The following is a 21,562-nucleotide window of genomic DNA, read 5'->3' as shown; positions in this document are numbered from 1 at the left end:
CAATTTATTCCGTCTGAAATTTCATCAAAATTTTGTGTATTTCTAATATTAGAAAGAAATGAAACATCCAAATGATTAATAAAACCTATTACACAATAACTTCTTCATACACGAAAAGTGTTAGATATTTCATCATTTTGATGTCGAGCTATTTTTTTTAATTCATGTCATGGGTGGGGGTGGGATTGGGATTGGGGTGGAGAAGGAAAAAATTATAACTAACCTCATGAAATCATGCAAATGAACAAAGTCTTTCACTAAAATCCATTTCCAAATGATGTGATTTAAGTAGGCTGAATTCTTAATTATTAAAACTAAAAAAACGTGCAGTAATAAATAAAAAGGAAATAAATTGAAGATTCTATGACAAATTATCTTGAGGGAAATAATTTAGGGTGTCAAGTTCATTGAATTATCTAATAATAATAAAACAACATTAACAATTAATGATGATATCAACAATAATAATAATAATAATAATAATAATAATAATAATAATAATAATAATAATAAAAGTACCAAAAGTTTTGTGTCAAAATAATTTATCCATTATTCAATTCACCTCATTGTCTTTTAGCATACAATTAAATATTTAACATATAAGTGTGTAATACTCTAAATCTATTTCGATCTTTTTTAATTTTTCCATGTGATATTCATTATTCGTTTTGAGCCCAACTAATTCAGATTCATTCCGTAAAGAGGGACAGTTCATCAAAGCAATTTTATTTCCGAACATGAATCGAGACCTATAATTAGTGTGAGTAGTGCGGATAGCTATCGTTTTAGCTATGTTCATCCCTTTCTAATTTCTAAAAATAATAAAATCATAATGGGAAGTTTTAATACCCATAATTAGTAGTTTCTTGATATTAGATTTGTAAATTAGTCACAAAAATGAAGAGTTTAATTACACAAAGACTTAAAGTAGCTTCTGTCTCATTGCTACCTCCTAGCTAATGCTTTCTTATTTAGATACATTGAACTATAATAAAGTTAGCTACCAATTGATTAATTTTTTTAACAAAGATATTAATAAAAGTGGACTTATCTTCTCGAGTCTATTAATTTTGGTATGTGTGCCACGTAGGCTTATCAAAGGGGAAATGCTTCCTGCTGATTTTTTTTTCATTACAAGGATTCAAACTCAAACCCGTTGATTAAGGTTAGATTCTTTAAAGCATCGATCCTATATATCTCATCATAATTCTTTGTGGTGATTTAGACTTTTAGCATTGAACTTACGATAGTTTTGAACTCAAAATCTCATATCTATCGATATTTTATGTTTGTTCACATACGTATCTATATCCAGGATTACAGATTTGATTAAACACGTTCTTTTTGTTTTTGTTCTTTCTTAAGCAGACGCCGTCTTCACCAATAAAGATTGTGGTGAAATAGCATATAGGTAGAACAAATTTAGGATACATTATGTTGTACCAACGTTCTTGGAGTTCCATTCTCTAACATAAAATAAAAGAATACATAAAAAACATAACAAAGAAACACCTTAGAAAAATCCCTCAAAAGCTCAATTCCTTGACATTGTGCATTGCAATGTCATTACAAATTTAAACCAAAACATTGTATAATTAAATTTCTTGTTCGATAACGATATTGTTCGAATCAGCTTACGCGAATGTTATTTTTCTCCAAAATGCTTGTAAGGATCTTGCATCTTTTGCATTTCCATAGCACCAAATACACCATAAACACGACTTTCATTCCCTTGATCACTACTACTTTCATCATCACCTTGATCACTAGTTTGATCCATAGCCAATAAATCATCTCCATACTTGACACTTTGAATCCTCAAATCCCTATGATTTTCCTTTACGACATTATTCACTTCTTGTCCTTTCAAGATACACACAACTTCTTTCATCGTCGGTCGTTTATCAGGCTCACTCTGAACGCACAATGCAGCTACATGAATCGATTGTTTCAATTGAATTTCGTCGAAATTCCCCTTTAGCTTAGGATCAACGAGATCCTTAAATTTTTCTTTAGCTAACATTGGTTCCATCCACTCTGTTATTGTCCTTTTAACACCATTTGGAAGTTTTTCAATTGGTTTTCTACCAGTAATTAGTTCAAGTAGAAGAATTCCAAAACTATAGACATCACAACTTTCAGAAACTTTACCCCACATAGCATATTCTGGTGCTAAATAACCCAATGTCCCTTTGACACGTGTCGTCATGTGACTAACACCTTCTGGGATTAATTTTGCAAATCCAAAATCAGCAACAAGTGGTTCAAAATTTGAATCAAGTAGTACATTGCTAGCCTTAATGTCTCTGTGAATTATATGGGGCGAAACCTCATGATGCAAATACCTATATAGCCAAAAACCATACACGTGAGCATTGTGTACTATTTTGAATCCGAGGTTAAATTTTATGCACCGTCGGCATTAAAATGTTTGCACAATCAAGTCATTTATACGACAATCATTAAGTATATGACAATGTTATTCCTTCTATTTCAATTTATGTGGCTATATTTGACTAAGCACAGGGTTTTAGAACGAAAAAAAAAGATTTTTTTTGAAATAGATGTCTAAATGGAAGAGTAAAAGTAATATACACTGTCAGTGTTCAAAAAAGTTATATCATCATGACCACAAGATATCTATATGTAAGTCTCTTTAAAAAATAACATTCGTAATCTTGAAAATAAGACAAGCAAATTACTTGCTATAATAACTAAAGACGACTGTCAACAGTGTATCTGTTTTTACACTGACAATGTTATAACTTAAAACTCAAAATAGAAAATTTCAAATAGGAAAGTATGACATTCTTTTGAGACAGTACAAATGGAGAATATGTCATATAATTGAAACAGGAAGTAGCTACGGAAGTCGTCGCTAAATAGGTATAATGTATCGCTAATTCATCGCTAAGTAGGATTAGCAACAATTTTTACCATTTAGCAATAAAAATTGTGCTAATTTCTTTTTAAGTGATATAAGTATTGAAAGAAGTAGTTAAAGAAACTTACAAGAGACCTTCAGCTGAGCCAATAGCAATTTTCATTCTTTTTTTCCAATCCAATTGAACTTCTCTTGATAAATGACCATGTAAATGTGAGAGTAAACTCAAATTTGGCATGTAATCATACACTATAAGCCTTTGTTCATTTCCAGCACAATAACCTCTTAGGCCTAACAAATTCTTGTGCCTTACTCTTCCAAGAACTTCAACTTCCACAGCAAACTCCATTTCTGCTTTTGAATTCATTGACTTTAGCTTCTTTACTGCTATCTGCAATTCCAAAATTTTAGTGTAATTTAATTTAACCTCTCGTAATATAAGGTAAAACTGTATAAAAACAATATATGGTTTGATCCGTCACCAGATCGATCACATAACAAGAACTTAGTGCACAAGACGGCCTTTTGATATAAAAGACAGTTTTGTGCATGAAGCATCCACTAGTCTGGGAATGGGACATACATCAAGGGGTGAGTGATCTAGGCATCCATCATGATGCAGACATTAATGGCTAATGCCACGGCTCAAACGATTGTGACCTGATTACACAAAAATAACTTTATTGTTGGTCGAAGGTTCCCCATCCTCATGATTCTTAAGTACGAATAAAAAGTAATTTATCTAAAGAAAAAATGTTGAAAATTTAACACTTTTTTCTTTTAGTATAACCATTTGATCTCCACATTAGATTAACTTGATATTCTGAAACTGCTTTTCTATTTTGTATATCTTTTCCATTCCAAAATAATGATAATGAATGTGTTTTATTTATTTCTTGAGAGAAAAAATAGGACTACATTTTACTACAGAGGCACAACAAAAGTATAATATGGTTCTACGCAAATTATTGCATTCCTCATTCTTCAATATATTAAATCATCCATACATTATTTTATTTTTTTGAAATTATTTGTTGGGAATACCAATATATTGATTAATGATGTAATAATTAAGAAACACTATTAATGTTTGTGGTGAGATGAATATATATGATCACTCCACCCTTAACCAAAGGTCTCAGTTCGAATATTTCACCTTTATGCAACACAAATCTGAATTAGCTAGGATGTCAAAATGAATACCGAACACTGTATGAAAAACAAAAAAATAATTTATTAATTATTACCTGAAGACCATCGGAAGTTTTACCCCAATAGACACTTCCAAATCCCCCTTCTCCAAGCTTGTAATTTTCACTGAAACCATTTGTTGCTGCATATAACTCTTTGTATGTGAATAGTCTCCAAGAATTTTGACCAACCAATTCATTGTTTAGCCTACAAAAATCCCAATTAATTCACATTAATTCTACTTATGTATTATAATTTTCTAGACGACATAATTTTTAAAAACACACACAAAAAAAAGAGAAGAAAATGCTAAAAACGAGAATTTCCGACGTTTTTGACGAGAAAATGTTAACACCAAAATCCTATCTATGGGTAGACCCACACAAAGGAATTGGGATGGCTCGGATCAAAGTCATGATCTAACAAAATACTTGCTTGATGAATTTAGTTAACAAATAAAGTTACGTTCTTTTTATGAACTATAACTTTATGACATAATGTTATTAGCTTGATCCTAATTTTGATGAGACTAAAAATATCCTTCACAGAATGACAAATATAAGCTTTGCTCAAACTATGTATATGTAAAAGAATATAAAAATAATCGTAAACATGATATTGATCTCATTTGAAATTTAAAATCTTGATTTGTTCTAAAAAAAAATATTTTTGTTAGTGCACATACCCTTCATCAACTTTTTCATCACCACAGCAACTGAAAGATGATCCCATAGCTTCTAATTCACAAAAATAAAATTGAGTTCAATTGAGAAATTTTAATTTAGTGGACTCCTTTTTAAACCTGAAAAAAAATGACAATTTAATAATTTGTCATTTGGATAGGCTAACAGTACTGCCGTCCTATGCCGGTTTAGTTTATGAAAATAATATATATGTCAAATATTTAAAAGTTTAATTAGAAAGACCATATGAAATTGACTTTTTCAAAATCTTGAACTTTTTTTTTTTATAGTATGAAAGTGGATTTTATGGTGCCATTACATTGCAACTTTTTTTTTTTTTGAAAATAAGAGTAAAAAAATAGGTACAACTTTTAGATATATACTAGTAGTTCATATGTGACTAAATTATTCTGAATTCAGTCTGGTAGCCAAGATAATTTTACTTGGGATTCAAAATATAAAACGTAAATATAAAAAAATTAAAGGGATTCAATATCTATTTTATGTATATACATAAAAATAATAATTTTAATCTTATATATAATGTCAATTTTTTGCGAACTAAAATCCCTTGCGGCCCTAGCTCCCGCCCATGATTATGATGTGAATTACTGCAATTAAAATGTTGGTAATTGATGTATATTATTCTGAAGACTAACAACGATATTACTTCTTTTTTTTTAAAAAAAAGGTGGGAAATCTAGTAAACTCAAGCCACAAATTTGTTTTCTTTTTTCCATTTGGCTTGATGAAAATGGTCAAAAAGTTCCATTCTTGACTATTTGATGTTGCCAAATCGATCTCAATTTTAGTCTTACAAACAAATAATATTGACTAATCACAAATTTGTAGTATTAGGAGGTTCCAATAGAAAATTAAAGAAGTAATTAAAATATGCAGTTGAAACTCTTCTTTCTTAGAATAAAATAAAAATAAATTAGTCGATTACCACAAAAATTATGTTTTGTCTGTATATGCAAGAGCTTTAGTGCCTAATTTCGAAGGGTGTATGATAGTACATACGTGTATAATATAATATTGGCCCGTATATAATTATATCGAACTAGAGAACTTTCAAGCAATGATAAAATAATTTCGATGTGATTTATAGATTATGGATTCGAACAGTGAAAGCACCCGCTGATGATTATATTAAGGTAGACTGTCTATATTACATCCCTTGAGGTACGATTTTTTCCCGAATTCTACGTAAACACGTGATACTTTATGCACCGACCTACTCTACTTTCCTACCAAATGTTTTTAATTAGTTCAGCACATTGAAAATGAATACTAAGAAAAACTTCCCTAAAGATTGTGTCCTCCCAATTTTCTAACTCATTTCATCTTCACCTCCACCTCCGTAGCCCCTATCCCCACTACCCCACAACCTCACCTTTGATAATATTTGTCTAAATTATATATAAATATTTTTAGAATAATATTTTTTTATTTATCTAGAACACAATAAAATAAATAAGAAATTCAGGTATCTTTCTGAAAACACTTTCATTTGTATCGAAGACACCCAATATAGACACTATACCGTTTGGTTCCTAACAATATTATTGATATCTCAGACATATTATGAATTGTGATAAATCTGATGAAATGATTTATGCTAGATCTTTTATGATTCTTTTGTCAAAAATTAGTAATTTTATCATTTACGATAATCTATTTGATCATTAGTTAACTAATTTTACAATTTATTTTTCTATAGTTAAACAGTAATATTTCTTAAGACGATGAAGATATTTAACTGTTCAAACATGGATTACGTTCTCCATTAATGGAAGCAAGAAATAAAACAACAGGCAATTAATTTTAGAATCAATTCTTACATGCAATCAAACGTTGACCGCTAAAAGAAAATACCTTTTTGCGACAATTACTTAAGGGTGTTAAACGGGTCGGGGTCGGGCTGACCTTCCGATTTCCACTCGGACCGGACCGGCCTATATACTGGGCAAGGTTAGGCCAAGTTCATCACAAAATCTAATTTGCATGGTCTTAGCTGTACTACAGGTGGCACGAAATCGGTCCAATCCAATAGTGTCACGTCACTCCTGAATTAGTTACCTGGCTCGTACCTCATTGGACCGGTCCAGTTTAAAGATCAATTTTTTGTTTAATAGGTACTAAATACTTAAAAAAAAATTAAATTTTAAAAATATTATTTTAATATAAAATCGGTTCGGCCTAGTAGAATTTGGGTCTGCACGGGCCTAAATATTTTGTGAACCGGACCGCGTCCCTTAACAGCAATACGAATCCACCTTCCCTCCCATTATTTTTGTTCTCTATAAAATTCCTGCCAATTCAAATCGGCGATCTCCTTCTCTATCTCGCTATCTCTCTCTCTGTTCCGTATTTCTCAAAATCCATAATCTCCATGGCTTCTGTAAGTTCAGCTCAAAATCTGTAATCTACATTCAGAAATTTCTCTTCGATTCATCATCAGTAGCCGAGCTGTATCAACATTTTGAGGTAAAAGACTGAAAATCCCTTCGCTATTCACAATTTCTCATCTTTATGATTTTGTATTTTCCTATTGAATATTGTGTGAACTTTTGTGCTTCTCCGAGATATCGATTCTATTATTAATAAGTGAAACTTATGTATCTGAATTGAAAAAAAAAATGATTTGATTATTGTAGATCTTATGCGGATTGAAATTAACAGTGAGAATTCTATAAGTTCTAAAGTGATTCAATAATGTATTAACAGTGAGAGTCTATTAGCTCTAGAAGATCAATAATCTGATTGGAAAATCGATTTTATTATTTGAATTGATTTTGTTTGGGATTTCGTATGTTTTCTATTGAATAGTATTATGTGAGCATTTGTACTTCTCCGGATATCGATTCTATGTATTTGAAAGTGCAAAAATTGATTTGATTATTGTGGTTCTTATGCGGATTGACATTAACAGTGAGAGTTCTATTAGTTCTCTCTTTAGAAGGTGATTCGATATTGTATTAACAGTGAGAATTCTATTATCTCTAGAAGATCAATAATCTGATTGGAAAATCGTCTCTATTATTTAAATTGATTTTGTTTGGGATTTCGTATATCTTCTATTGAATATCATGTGAACTTTTGTACTTCTTCGGATATTGATTCTATGTACTTGAATTGAATAAATTGATTTGATTATTGTGGATGTTACGTGGATTGATGAAATTACTGTGGATCTTAAGTAAAAAGGTGATTCAATGTTGTATTAATAGTGAGAGTTCGAAGATCAGTAATATGATTGGAAAATCGACTAGATTATTGAAATTGATTTTGTTTGGGATTCTGTATGTTCTCCTATTGAATGTCATGTGAATTATGTCGCTTCATTGGTTTGATTTGTGAACTTTGACAGTCAAATAAGTGTTCATCGTTTTATTTAGAAGAACTTTGTCAATGGAGAATCAATATTCCTGCAAATGAGCTTGTTCTGTTAGATTGTACGTGATGTGAAGCATCTCGAAAAGGACACACAGCTCGTAGACTCCAATGAATATGATTAGCCATCACCTGCTTCAGCTAAATGTCTTAGTGTTATCCTAGTAGGATTATATTTGGATGCAAATTCCATGTTGGTATATTGTAGTAGAAGTTGTATTAAGCTAGTATGAGGTTAGGACTCCATGTACAGAAAGCATAAATAGGCTTTCCTCTTGTGCGTTAAGAAATAGAAATTGAGTTCTCTTTCACTGTTTGTTGCATATTTCTTCATGGTTCATCTGCTCAAAGATTTGAATCTATACCAGTATTCCCACTGAATATTTAGTAAAACGCTTGGGTACTATGAATTATTACCCATTATTGCAAGTGTAAAAAATAAAATTGTGATTAGTTTGGAGAGTGGTAAGCTTGGCCCCTTATTCACATTCACTACTTTATTATTACCTAATTTGCTATGCTTTTCTTGAGCCGAATGTCTTTCGGAAACAACCTCTCTACCCTCATAGGGTAGGGCAAGTTATGCATACATACATTACACTCCTCATATCCCACTCGTGGGATTACACTGGGTATTATTTTTGAGGATATTAACTCAACATCTCAGTTAATTTAATTTTTATTGTTTAAAATGACATCTTTAAGCAATTAACCATGTTAGTATTCTAGCACTGTTACAAAATTTTGTGTAAATAATTGAATTAGCCTGATATGGAATAGTCTGATGTGTTTATGCCCCGTTGTTGTGTTTTGTTATGTATTATGTTTCCTTTGATGAGCTTTTTAAAAGCTGTGTCATGACTAAATGTTTCTAATGAGAGGCAAGATCTGTTGGATCGAACGACCTTGTTAGCTGCCATTAAAATCGAATTTACCAGCCAGGAATTATTGAGTTCAGGCAGTTATAGAACAACTCAACTCTTTCCAGAATTTCCAGCACTGTATTAAAATTCCTGCGGCTGCGTTACTATAACATGTACACTGATTCTGATCCAAAATATTTGGTTGTTCTTATTTTCTTTACTTCTCTTGATAAGTTGTGATAAGAAATAATTGACAGGAGCAGACTGCAGCAACTGAGTTTTAGTACATGTGTACTGATTTGTGTTTCAAACATGTTCTTTCTTCCTAATTAAGTTGTGAGTTGAATCCTTTTTTTTTTTAATTACTTTCTGTTGTGTTACGGTTTATCTGTTGATGTATATTGGAATGTCATCTCCTTGAACTTGTATTGTCATGTATAGTCAGATTTTGAATACTCTCTGAAGCAGCTTTGAATGCAAGCAGTTTATAGACTTCTCACTTCTAAAACTTTTGGCCCTTCGTTTTAGAATTATCATGGATGAGACAAGGCATGTGGAGATATGCTCCTACCAAATTATGTGGGCCTCAAAACAATGGAATATGTTAACTTTCCTTCTTAAAGTTTTGCTTTATAACGAAATTATGTTATCTAATATGCGTTGATATTTTCTAGGTTCCTGATGACAATAGTGGCAATGAACAAGCAACATAAGCACCACGAATGCTATTAGTGACGTCAGATTCTTTCTTCTCGCAAGGTACATCTCTTTTACCATCTGCCCAAGTTGGATAAAATCTATACTCTAACCTTAAGACGAAGAGAATCTTGAGATCTTCTTGAAAATCATAGAACTTCCACCAGCTAGAAGTAAAGAGACTCCAAATATGAAGATCTTACTGTTAGTAAATTGTATTGTAAATATTAAAAACCAGTAACAACAAGTAAAGGTAATAAAACACAGAATCTGAAAAATTAATGCAGAAACAGAATCGAGCCCACTGAATGCACAGTGTGTCCTTAAGGAAATTATTCCCCTCAAAGTACCCGAGGTTTTGGAATTTTTCCTCCCAGGATAGAACGATTTACTCACCAAAGTAGAGGTACTGCAAATCTTTGATGACTGCGAACCACTTGAAGGATGTATATCACACGATTTTAGGAAGTGCAGAAAGAAGAAGAAGAAGAAGATGGTATGTTCAGAATTTCGTATGAAACATTCTGAAGATTTACAGATATATATATATAGACTGTTTACATCTTTTCAGAAAAGGCACCTGTTGGGAAAAGGTTTGCCTGTTGAGAGGGTTTGCAACTTTTCGGACAAGGTTGCAACCATTCAAAAATCCGTTGGAAAAAACGGAGGGAAATTTTAAATTAATCCGGGAAGAAACGGGTCGCGGGTCGCGGGTCAGGATTTTTTTTCCACTTAATTAATTAATTAATTAAATAATATTAATTAATTAAAAATTTAAAGAAAATTTAGTCCAAAAAGATTATCAATCAATCATATCAATTGACCAAATCCAAATCCAAATCCAAATCCAAATCCAAATCCAAAGCCGAAGCCGAAGCCGAAGCCGAAGCCGTAGCCGTAGCCGAAGCCGAAGCTGAGCCGAGCCGAGCGAGCGACGATGACGACGGCGCGAGGGGAGACCCTCTTCTTGACCCTTTAGCAACATGAAGGAGTGCTTCTACTTTTAAGTAGGAGACTTTTCATCTCCACCACCTATGTGGGACCAAAACTTATTTAATAAATCAAGAGAGAACATATCATTTCCTCTCCACTTCTTTTTCCCTCAATTTCCCATTCAACCTATCAATTAAACCCAACAATCCCCCACATGAATGGGGAATGTCTACAAGATAAATGAATGCACGGATAAGTGTGTGATATACAAGCGAAGATTAATTGCATCTGGATAAGTAGGTTTCCCTTTGAACTTTCCATAGTGAACTTATATAGGATATACTCGATCAATCGGTAGATGCGATATCTTTGAACCGTCGAACTTTGTTGTATAACTAGACAACATAAGTCACACAATCAATCATCAACCATCTATGGTTCTCACGGTTGTGTTCGTTTCAGCCATGAACACTGCCTGGTTTCGTGAATGCATAGAGAATGGGCCTTTACTGTCATTCCCCTTGAAGCGGCTTATACTTCACATTCACATAGGTGATTTCTAAACGTGTAGTCCTATAGACACACACTATCTAGTTATTTTCCGTCAGATTTAGATAATCATTAAAAAACCTTTAAAGCTTTATTAACTCATTAAAAGCCTTAAGGTTTTATCCTTTGTTTCTGAACATTGTCATCATCACGAGAATGGGTTGAGTTATTTGACAATGTTGAACCGTCAATCATAACTTTGTTTGATCTCTTTGAACCTAGTTCTTGGGATCTCCAGTCTACTAGGTAGAGTTACCGCCATGTTGACTTGTCCTAGGCCTTAACCCCATTCCCCTCGATGATCTTTCAACAGCCTCTCTAGATAAGCCTTTTGTTAGTGGATCCGATATATTATCTCTTGACTTTACATAGTCAATAGTGATAACACCACTAGAGAGTAGTTGTCTAACAGTATTGTGTCGCCGTCGAATGTGACGCGATTTTCCATTATACATAACATTTCCTGCCCTCCCTATTGCCGCTTGACTATCACAATGTATACATATGGGTGCCAAAGGTTTGGGCCAAAATGGAATATCTTCCAAAAAATTTCGAAGACATTCAGCTTCTTCACCAGCCTTGTCTAAAGCTATAAATTCAGACTCCATTATAGAGCGGCGATGCATGTCTGTTTTGATGATTTCCAAGACACTGCTCCTCCACCAACGGTGAAAACATATCCACTTGTGGATTTAACTTCAGATGATCCGGTGATCCAGTTTGCATCACTATATCCCTCAATTACTGCGGGATATTTATTATAATGCAAAGCATAGTTTTGGGTGTGTTTCAAATACCCCAAGACTCGTTTCATTGCCATCCAATGAGTTTGATTAGGATTATTCGTGAATCGACTCAACTTGCTAATAGCACATGCTATATCTGGTCGTGTACAATTCATAATATACATCAAACTTCCCAAAACTCGTGCATAATTCAATTGTGAGTCACTTTTACCTTCATTCTTTTGAAGTGCAAAACTTACATCAATTGGAGTTTTTGCAACATTGAAATTTAAATATTTAAACTTATCAAGTATATTTTCAATATAATGTGATTGTGATAATGCTAGACCTTGTGGAGTTTTATGGATCCTAATTCCTAAGATTAAGTCAGCAACCCCTAAGTCTTTCATGTCAAATTTGCTAGCAAGCATACGCTTCGTAGCATTTATATTGGCAATGTCTTTACTCATTATCAACATGTCATCAACATATAAACAAACAATGACTTCATGATTTGGAGTATTTTTAATGTAAACACATTTGTCACACTCATTAATCTTAAATTCATTTGCCAACATTGTTTGGTCAAATTTTGCATGCCATTGTTTAGGTGCTTGTTTAAGTCCATAAAGTGACTTAACAAGTTTGCACACTTTCCTTTCTTTACCTGGAACTATGAAACCCTCAGGTTGTTCCATGTAAATTTCTTCCTCCAATTCTCCATTTAAGAAAGCAGTCTTAACATCCATTTGATGAATTTCAAGACCATATACAGCTGCAAGTGCCACTAACACCCGAATAGATGTTATTCTTGTTACCGGCGAGTATGTTTCAAAGTAATCAAGACCTTCTTTTTGTCTATAACCTTTGACCACAAGTCTTGCCTTATATTTATCAATAGTGCCATCAGCTTTCATTTTCCTTTTAAATATCCATTTTGATCCTAAAGGTTTATTTCCAGGAGGAAGATCAACCAATTTCCATGTATGGTTATTTAAAATTGATTGAATCTCACTATTGATTGCCTCTTTCCAAAATGCTGAATCAGAAGAAGACATTGCAGCTTTAAATGTTTGAGGCTCATTTTCAAGCAAGAATGTCACAAAATCTGGTCCAAAGGAAGTAGATATCTTTTGACGTTTGCTACGCCTTGGATCCTCTTCTGATGGTTTACTTTCCTTTTGAACTTCTCTTGGTCGTTTAGATCTTTCACTTGAGGATTCACTTTTAGTTTTATACGGATAAATATTTTCAAAAAATTCAGCATTATCTGATTCAATTACCGTATTAACATTAATTTCAGGATTGTCCGATTTGTGAACCAAAAATCGACAAGCTTTTCTGTTTGTAGCATAGCCAATAAAAACACAATCCACGGTCTTTGGTCCAATTTTTACCCTTTTGGGCAAATGAACTTGGACCTTTGCTAAACACCCCCACACTTTGAAGTATTTCAAGTTGGGTTTTCTTCCTTTCCATAGTTCATATGGAATAGTTTGTGTTTTGCTGTGGGGTACTCTGTTGAGTATTCGATTAGCTGTAAGGATAGCTTCCCCCCACAAGTTCTGCGGTAAACCGGAACTTATTAATAAAGCATTCATCATTTCTTTTAATGTTCGGTTTTTCCTTTCCGCAACTCCATTTGATTGAGGTGTGTAGGGGGCAGTAGTTTGATGAATAATTTCATATTCTAAACATATCTTTTCAAAAGGAGATTCGTATTCTCCACCCCTATCACTTCTAATCATTTTTATCTTTTTATTCAATTGATTTTCTACTTCGTTCTTGTATTGCTTAAATGCATCAATTGCTTCATCCTTACTATTAAGCAAATATACATAACAATATCGAGTGCAATCGTTAATAAAAGTTATAAAATACTTCTTTCCACCACGAGTTGGTGTAGACTTCATATCACAAATGTCTGTGTGAATCAATTCTAAGGGACTAGAATTCCTTTCAATAGATTTATAAGGATGCTTAGCATACTTAGATTCAACACATACTTGACATTTTGATTTATTGCAATCAAAGTTAGGCAATATATTTAAATTAATCAGTTTTCGCAAGGTTTTATGATTGACATGTTCTAAACGTGAATGCCATAAATTATTTGACTCAAGTAAGTAAGAAGAAGCTTGAACTTTATTATCATCAACAACCATTACATTTAGTTTGAAAAGACCCTCAATGAGGTAGCCTTTTCCTAGATACATTTCATTCTTACTGACAACTACTTTGTCTGAAACTAGAACACACTTGAATCCATTCTTGATAAGAAGGCCGGCAGACACCAAATTCTTTCGCATTTCTGGAACATGATACACTTTGTTCAGCGTCACCACCTTGCCGGATGTCATTTTCAGAAAAACTCTCCCATATCCTTTAATCTTTGCAGTTGCAGAATTTCCCATATAGATCGTCGCATCAGGTGCTGCAGGGGAATAAGTAGAGAAGGCTTCTCGGACTGCACACACATGCGAAGTAGCTCCTGAATCAAGCCACCATTCTTTGGGATTACCTACTAGGTTGCATTCTGATAGCATTGCACACAGATCATCAATAGCTTCTTTATTTTCCACCATATTGGCTTGTCCCTTTCTCTTGTCCTTTTTCGGAAGACGACAATCTGGAGCTTTGTGTCCAACTTTCCCACAATTATAACAATTGCCCTTGAACTTTTTCTTGTTCTGCTCCTGATTCTTTCTAAAAGGTTGCTTCCTTTTCTTATTCTTTGGAGCAGCATCTTCAACGATGTTCGCTCCCATAATTGCTGAATTTCCACGCAACTTCTTTTCTGCTGTTTTGTTATCTTCCTCAATCTTGAGACGAATCACAAGATCTTCCAACTTCATTTCCTTACGCTTGTGCTTTAGATAATTTTTGAAATCTCTCCACGAAGGAGGCAATTTTTCTATCATCGCAGCCACTTGAAATGCTTCATTAACTACCATGCCTTCAGCAATAAGGTCATGAAAAATAAGTTGTAGTTCTTGAACTTGGGTTCCAACAGTTCTGCTATCTATCATTTTATAGTCTAGGAACTTAGCAACCACAATTTTTTTCAAGCATGCGTCTTCAGTCTTGTACTTCTTCTCAAGTGCATCCCATAATTCTTTAGAAGTTTTCACAGCACTATAGACATTGTACAAATCATCATCCAAAGCACTTAGGATGTAGCCCTTGCATAGAAAATCTGCCTGTGTCCATGCCTCAGTAATCATAAATTTTTCATTGGCCGGCATATCAGCAGCGGGCATAGGAGGATCTTCGTTAGTGAACTTCTGCATACCAAGAGTGGTAAGCCAAAAGAACACCCTTTGCTGCCATCCTTTGAAGTTGGCTCCAGAAACTTTTCCTGGTTTTTCTGCCGGTGGCACAGAAGTGCGGCTTGTTGCAGCAACAGTCGCAGAAGTAGTAGCAGTATCACTTGTCATTTCTTTTCACTGTCAAAATAGACAAACTGTCTTAATATTTCAGAATATCAGACCTTTTACAAAAACAACGACGAAGTTTTTATACTCTTCAAATCGTTGTACAAGTATGAACTTTAATATTCCAATGAAGTTTTTATACTCTTCAAATCAGAATATTTATTTCATACGAAGTAGAAAACCACACAGGTTTTAGTCTCCAAAGACAGAATACAGTTTGGTTAGAAAACAACAATAATATTAATTTCCTTAAGATTGTTAGTAAACTGTATTGTAAATATTAAAAACCAGTAACAACAAGTAAAGGTAATAAAACACAGAATCTGAAAAATTAATGCAGAAACAGAATCGAGCCCACTGAATGCACAGTGTGTCCTTAAGGAAATTATTCCCCTCAAAGTACCCGAGGTTTTGGAATTTTTCCTCCCAGGATAGAACGATTTACTCACCAAAGTAGAGGTACTGCAAATCTTTGATGACTGCGAACCACTTGAAGGATGTATATCACACGATTTTAGGAAGTGCAGAAAGAAGAAGAAGAAGAAGATGGTATGTTCAGAATTTCGTATGAAACATTCTGAAGATTTACAGATATATATATATAGACTGTTTACATCTTTTCAGAAAAGGCACCTGTTGGGAAAAGGTTTGCCTGTTGAGAAGGTTTGCAACTTTTCGGACAAGGTTGCAACCATTCAAAAATCCGTTGGAAAAAACGGAGGAAAATTTTAAATTAATCCGGGAAGAAACGGATCGCGGGTCAGGATTTTTTTTTCCACTCAATCAATCATATCAATTGACCAAATCCAAATCCAAATCCCGAAGTCGGAGCCGGAGCCGGAGCCGGAGCCGAGCCGAGCGAGCGACGACGACGACGGCGCGAGGGGAGACCCTCTTCTTGACCCTTTAGCAACATGAAGGAGTGCTTCTACTTTTAAGTAGGAGACTTTTCATCTCCACCACCTATGCGGGACCAAAACTTATTTAATAAATCAAGAGAGAACATATCATTTCCTCTCCACTTTTTTTTCCCTCAATTTCCCATTCAACCTATCAATTAAACCCAACACTTACAATTGACACATTGGTATAAAACGGCAAATAAGTGCCAGGACCAAAATACCTTAACCAAAAAAGTACGAAAGGAAAGAAATATTCCATCTTTCAGTTTTGGTCTTAAATTCATTTGGTATGCGCTCAATCGGATTCATAATTAACAATATTTTTCTACAACAATGTCATGGTTTACAGAGTATCTACAATTCATCCTATATTGTAACTAAGACATATACATATACATATACATATACATAAAAGAACAATCTTGAAGCAAGGGAAGGGCACTTACTTTTCATCGAAGGGAGCATCAAAGTGAAAAGAAATCAAATTGTTATAGGGAGAAGGGTCAGAGGAGTAGTAAGAATAGGAATTGGTGCAACAAAAAGATGTGTTAATTCTTTTCATATGCTTTTCTAGAGGAGTAGGGAGGATCGAGCATCAAAAAGTCTCTTTTTCTAGCACCATGTCTATTAATTTATCGATTACCTCCCTGTTGTTACTTATGTGGTTCTTTGCAAGTTCATATGCTTTCTCAATTATGTGCCTTACAGATGCATCCATGTCTTCTGCTAGTTTCTCTGACATTTGATTCCTTGCCAGCATTCTCAGCACCACATTGCTACTATGTGCTGCTGGATCCGTTAAACCCTCATGATCCAATCTCAGACATTCCAAACCTTGTCACCATCTGAACATTGACAAGCTACAACCCGTGAGTATTCGACTACGTTGTTCTGTTTTAATTGGTGCAAAAAGAAGATGTGTTAAGTATACATATCTGTCTTGCTATTCAAGTTATTTGTTGCAAGTCCCCTGCTACACTAGTAGTGATTTCTGGTTCACAAGTAGTGTCAAATTCTTGTGAAGATGAGGGACGTATATATATAGGAGTACTGATCTGAATTCGTGTCGAATAGGCTCACTATGAGGGGTAAAATGCTGCATACAGATAATATTTTCACTGTCAGCACGCTCAAACATGAGACACCGGATTAAGAATGGAGGGAGCTCAAAAAGTTTGTATTGACCAACTATATAGGAAGGATGATTTCTTGTTAAATTAAAATAGAAATTAGTGCTTTGTGCCCCATAATCCCAAGTCCAAAAAAGAAAGTCCAAATGGTAGGAAATATGTTCATGATCCACGCAGCTTCCAATTTCCTGTTAATTTGATTAAGATTAGTGCTTTGTGGTACATAATCCAAGTCCAAAAAAGATAGTCCAACATATAAAAATTCTTCACACAGCTCATTACGTCCTAAGATTTTGGGTTAGGATCGATTTCAGGATCTATATTTCAAGCATAGCCGAAATTTATAAAATCTTATAAATTTAACTGCTACAAAATTAACTTTAAAAACTAGACATAAACGTGTGAAGTGTAAAAAAACTTCACATATATACGTCTAAAGTTTCACATCTTGCCTGAAATTTACATAGACGAAGATGGAACCAATCAAATTAGCAGTGCTTGCATTTACAAACTAAATGTTTTGGGCCTGTAAATACCTTTTCCAGTCCATGCTCAACCCACTGATAGTCTTAGGCAGGGGTTGACAAAATTAGCCCATAAAATATGATCCGTCTAATCTGGTCTGATTTTGAGTTGATCATTTGACTGACTCATTTATTATTGGCTCATACCAATCCATTTCAATCCATAAAAACTTGGGTAATATGCAGTTCAAATTGATCCATGTGAAATTTAGTCAAAATATTTCGAAAAGACATTGTCATAATAAAGAAAACATAATCTTATTAGGTACTAATTTTATTTTATAAAAGAACAAATACAAAAATTAAGTAAGAATTGAACGGATTGAGTTATGCTCCGTTTCAGCTCAAGTAATTTTTAAGCGGGTCAAAAGAAGTGTAACCAAAGAGGGATTGGTTAGACAATCTTGTCCACAAATTGTCCACATGGATTACATATAATAATGAAGCTTATGACTTGTTATTTTCATTACTTTTTGAGATGAATTATGCATGAAACCTTTTCCCCATATATTCTTGGCTTACTTCATCAAGAAAATCATTTGAATTCAAATGATATGACTCTTGTCAAAACAAATATAAATGGTTGTCATAATCATTAGGAAATGCCTCATCTTTATCCTTTCCAATAAACCTTTCTCAGAATTTATAAAATATCAAACATATTAATTAATTGAAATCATAAATCACAAGAATCTCTAATGGGGCTTGCGGATTCTCAATTTAAACCCTATATATTCAAAATTTAAGGTTCTTAATATTGAATCGATGGCAAACTTAAAGTTATGATGATTCTCCTACTATTTATTTTAGTTTTAATGAATTTTTGCACTTAATTATGTGATCCGAATTGAAAATATTAAATTCAGATGACCTGATCGATGTTGCCTCTAAGCTTATCAAGAAGCTTTGGTCCATTTAATTGATAAGTCACGATAGTGTAACCTAACTTTTATGTAACTCTGATGCTCATGGCATCATTTCAAGACTGATGAGGGCTAGTCAAGGAAAAGCAAAGCCACAAATTTATGACATCTGGGTTAAAATGAACAATACGTACTGTTGACTTAAGAGTGAGGGTAACAACCAATATTTAAATTTGATATAATTTTTGTGAGCCTGTCTTTGATGTTTAAATAGAGAGCAATTGAAATTAAGCTCATTGGCCTACAATAAGACCTATGAAATTAAGCTCATTAATCTATCACAAGACTCTAGTGGATGTTGCATTAATATGCTTTTGAACTGTTCATAAGTTCATGTTGCAAGCCCTCCCTATATTTATTTGCTGGAATGTCCGGAAGAACAGGTGCGCAAGTAAATATGGAGGAAAGAAATCTAGTACTACTAGAGTGAAGTTCAATATAATCAAGGAAATATACATGCTTATTACTACAGCTTTTCCATTTATCCCATGGCCACCAGCTTGGAAGGATCTAATTATTTGGATAGAAAACGGTAAGCATGACATAAAAGTAACCCAGGTTAAATGGCTCAAACCCCCTCCTAACATAGTTAAACTTAACACTGATGGGAGTGCCATAGGCAACCCAGGAAAAATAGGAGCAGGAGGCATAGTAAGGGATCATAAGGGTAATCTGATATATGCTTTTGCCTCTCCTTTGGGAGTTGGAATCAATAATCAAGCGGAAGTGCAGGCAACCAGTTTTGGCATTAATTGGTGCATCCAACATGGTTATAATAGAGTAATATTGGAAGTAGATTCTGAACTTGTGATCAAGTGGCTGAATCTAGACATCAAACCACCCTGAAACATTCAAAACTATGTTAATGAACTCCAACAACTGGTCCAACTGCTAGAATTCTTCCAATGCAAACATGTTTTTCGAGAAGCAAATTTTCCAGCTGATACATTATCTAAGTACAACCATACACTTGATAATACATAACACTTCAACAACTTCCACAAGAAACCAAGGGCTACATAAAGCTAGACAAGATAGGAATGGCAAGCTTCAGGAGAAGAAGATTAAAAAGGATCAAACAACCTCCTTGAACATTTCTTATCTCTAATGTTCCTAACTTGGACAAAATCGGTATGACAAAATTGGGAAGAACAAAGATGTAGCTTCGTATACTTGATCTTCTTCATTTAGCTATGTATAAAATGTAGCTTATTTGAATAGGACTAGTGTAGATATCTTTCTTGTATTCACATGGAAGGGGAGAGTCTCCCTCATTTATGTTTTTTCCTAGTCGCATTGTATCGAGAGGAGTCCTCTCATAGGTTTACTGCTTTTCTAGTATTTAGGAAGCACTTTCTAGTATCGGGGATGAGTTAGCCGACCTTAGTAGGTTTGCAGACTTATGAACCACCTTAAGTTCGGAGGTAAGTTTATGTCCTCCTCCTTGTATCTTTATATTTTATGTATGATAAGGCTTGAGGGTGCTGCTCAACCCCTGACTGTGCACGAGAGGTGGGAGCCTCGTGTAGGGTCCCTTCCCGTAAAAAAAAAACAAAAAACTGTTCATAAGTAATGCAATTGGAGATTGTGTTAATAACATCAAGAAGGTTAAAGACTAGTCACCAATTGAAATGATTGAGAGTATCTTTGAATTGACTTATTTTTAATACTTTTAAGTCAAGACATCTTTTAAGCATTTTTAGAGTGTTTAAGTGAATAAAAAAGCACTCCAAAAATACTTATAAATACTTAATTTTAAGCTAAAATAATAAAAAACAAATTAATAATTATAAATTAAAATTTATAACTTATAAATTTTGACTTATAACTCAAAAATCAAAAGTCAATCTGCTATAATAAACATGACCTCACATTATTCTCTATGGGCTAAATGTGGTCGAGAAGTGGACTAGAGATATGGCTTACGCCATAAATTTAATGATGTACTTTGATTGGGATCACACATAGCACACACTTCAAAAAATAGCTTGGGTTAATTTGGACACCATATAGTGTTATTCTTGAATATTCTTTCTGCCTAATGGAATAATTGCTAGTTTTTGTGGATATTGTTTGAGTGGGAATTCACTTAATGGTATGAGATAAATTATCTTATATACGGGGATAATTTATTCTAAAATAGCTAATTTCAGAATAATAGCTTGGGTTAATTTGGACACCATAGTGTTATTCTTGAATATTCTTTCTGCCTAATGGAATAATTGCTAGTTTTTGTGGATATTGTTTGAGTGGGAATTCACTTAATGGTATGAGATAAATTATCTTATATACTGGGATAATTTATTCTAAAATAGCTAATTTCAGAATAATTAATTATGAGATAACTTGTTCCTAACCAAACGACAATTTTTTTTTTAATTCCATTCATTTGTTAATTGTATGAAGATGATTATTCAAATCATTTACCACGTAAAGATCAAGATAACTTCTTTCCTTTGCAGCAAGGTTTAATCAAAACTTTATAAAGTAGATTGATTCATGAACTTTGTGAAATGAATAGTTTTCCACTAATTATATCAAGAAATTAAATGGACATGTTTGTGATAGAATTTGGCAGTTGTTCTATGTCATGTCATATGTAAATAGAGTTTTTGTTTTCCTTTTTGAAAAAGACTAAAAAGAGAATAAAGAATAACTTCGAAATGTTCCATTAAAGAGTAAAAAAAATGTAAAGAATTAATGGTGTTTATTCTCTAACTTTTTGGAAA

The 21,562-nt window shown here is 33.5% G+C and overlaps 1 protein-coding gene across 1 annotated transcript; it reads right to left on the bottom strand.

Moving 5' to 3' along the window:
• Positions 1-1,645: 1,645 nt before the first annotated feature.
• On the bottom strand, positions 1,646-4,807 carry LOC129891105 (PTI1-like tyrosine-protein kinase At3g15890). The gene is made up of 4 exons (XM_055966358.1): positions 4,761-4,807; positions 4,132-4,282; positions 3,013-3,275; positions 1,646-2,345 (listed from the first exon to the last, which is right to left on the bottom strand). Exons 1-4 carry the CDS (start codon positions 4,805-4,807, stop codon positions 1,646-1,648), a joined length of 1,161 nt encoding a protein of 386 aa, XP_055822333.1.
• Between the last annotated feature and the right edge of the window lie 16,755 nt (positions 4,808-21,562).

Source organism: Solanum dulcamara, chromosome 6 (assembly GCF_947179165.1).
Source record: "Solanum dulcamara chromosome 6, daSolDulc1.2, whole genome shotgun sequence".
In the NCBI taxonomy this organism is placed as follows: domain Eukaryota; kingdom Viridiplantae; phylum Streptophyta; class Magnoliopsida; order Solanales; family Solanaceae; genus Solanum; species Solanum dulcamara.
Note: the sequence above shows the minus strand (reverse complement) of the source record. Positions and strands in the feature narration are given on the sequence as shown.

Excerpts from the sequence above, each read along its gene's own strand:
- LOC129891105 (XM_055966358.1), bottom strand. The coding sequence starts at position 4,807 with ATGGGATCATCTTTCAGTTGCTGTGGTGATGAAAAAGTTGATGAAGG. Across the intron at positions 4,283-4,760 it reads GATGAAAAAGTTGATGAAGG|GCTAAACAATGAATTGGTTG; the intron begins GTATGTGCACTA and ends GGATTTTTGTAG. Across the intron at positions 2,346-3,012 it reads GGCTCAGCTGAAGGTCTCTT|GTATTTGCATCATGAGGTTT; the intron begins GTAAGTTTCTTT and ends TTGGCTATATAG.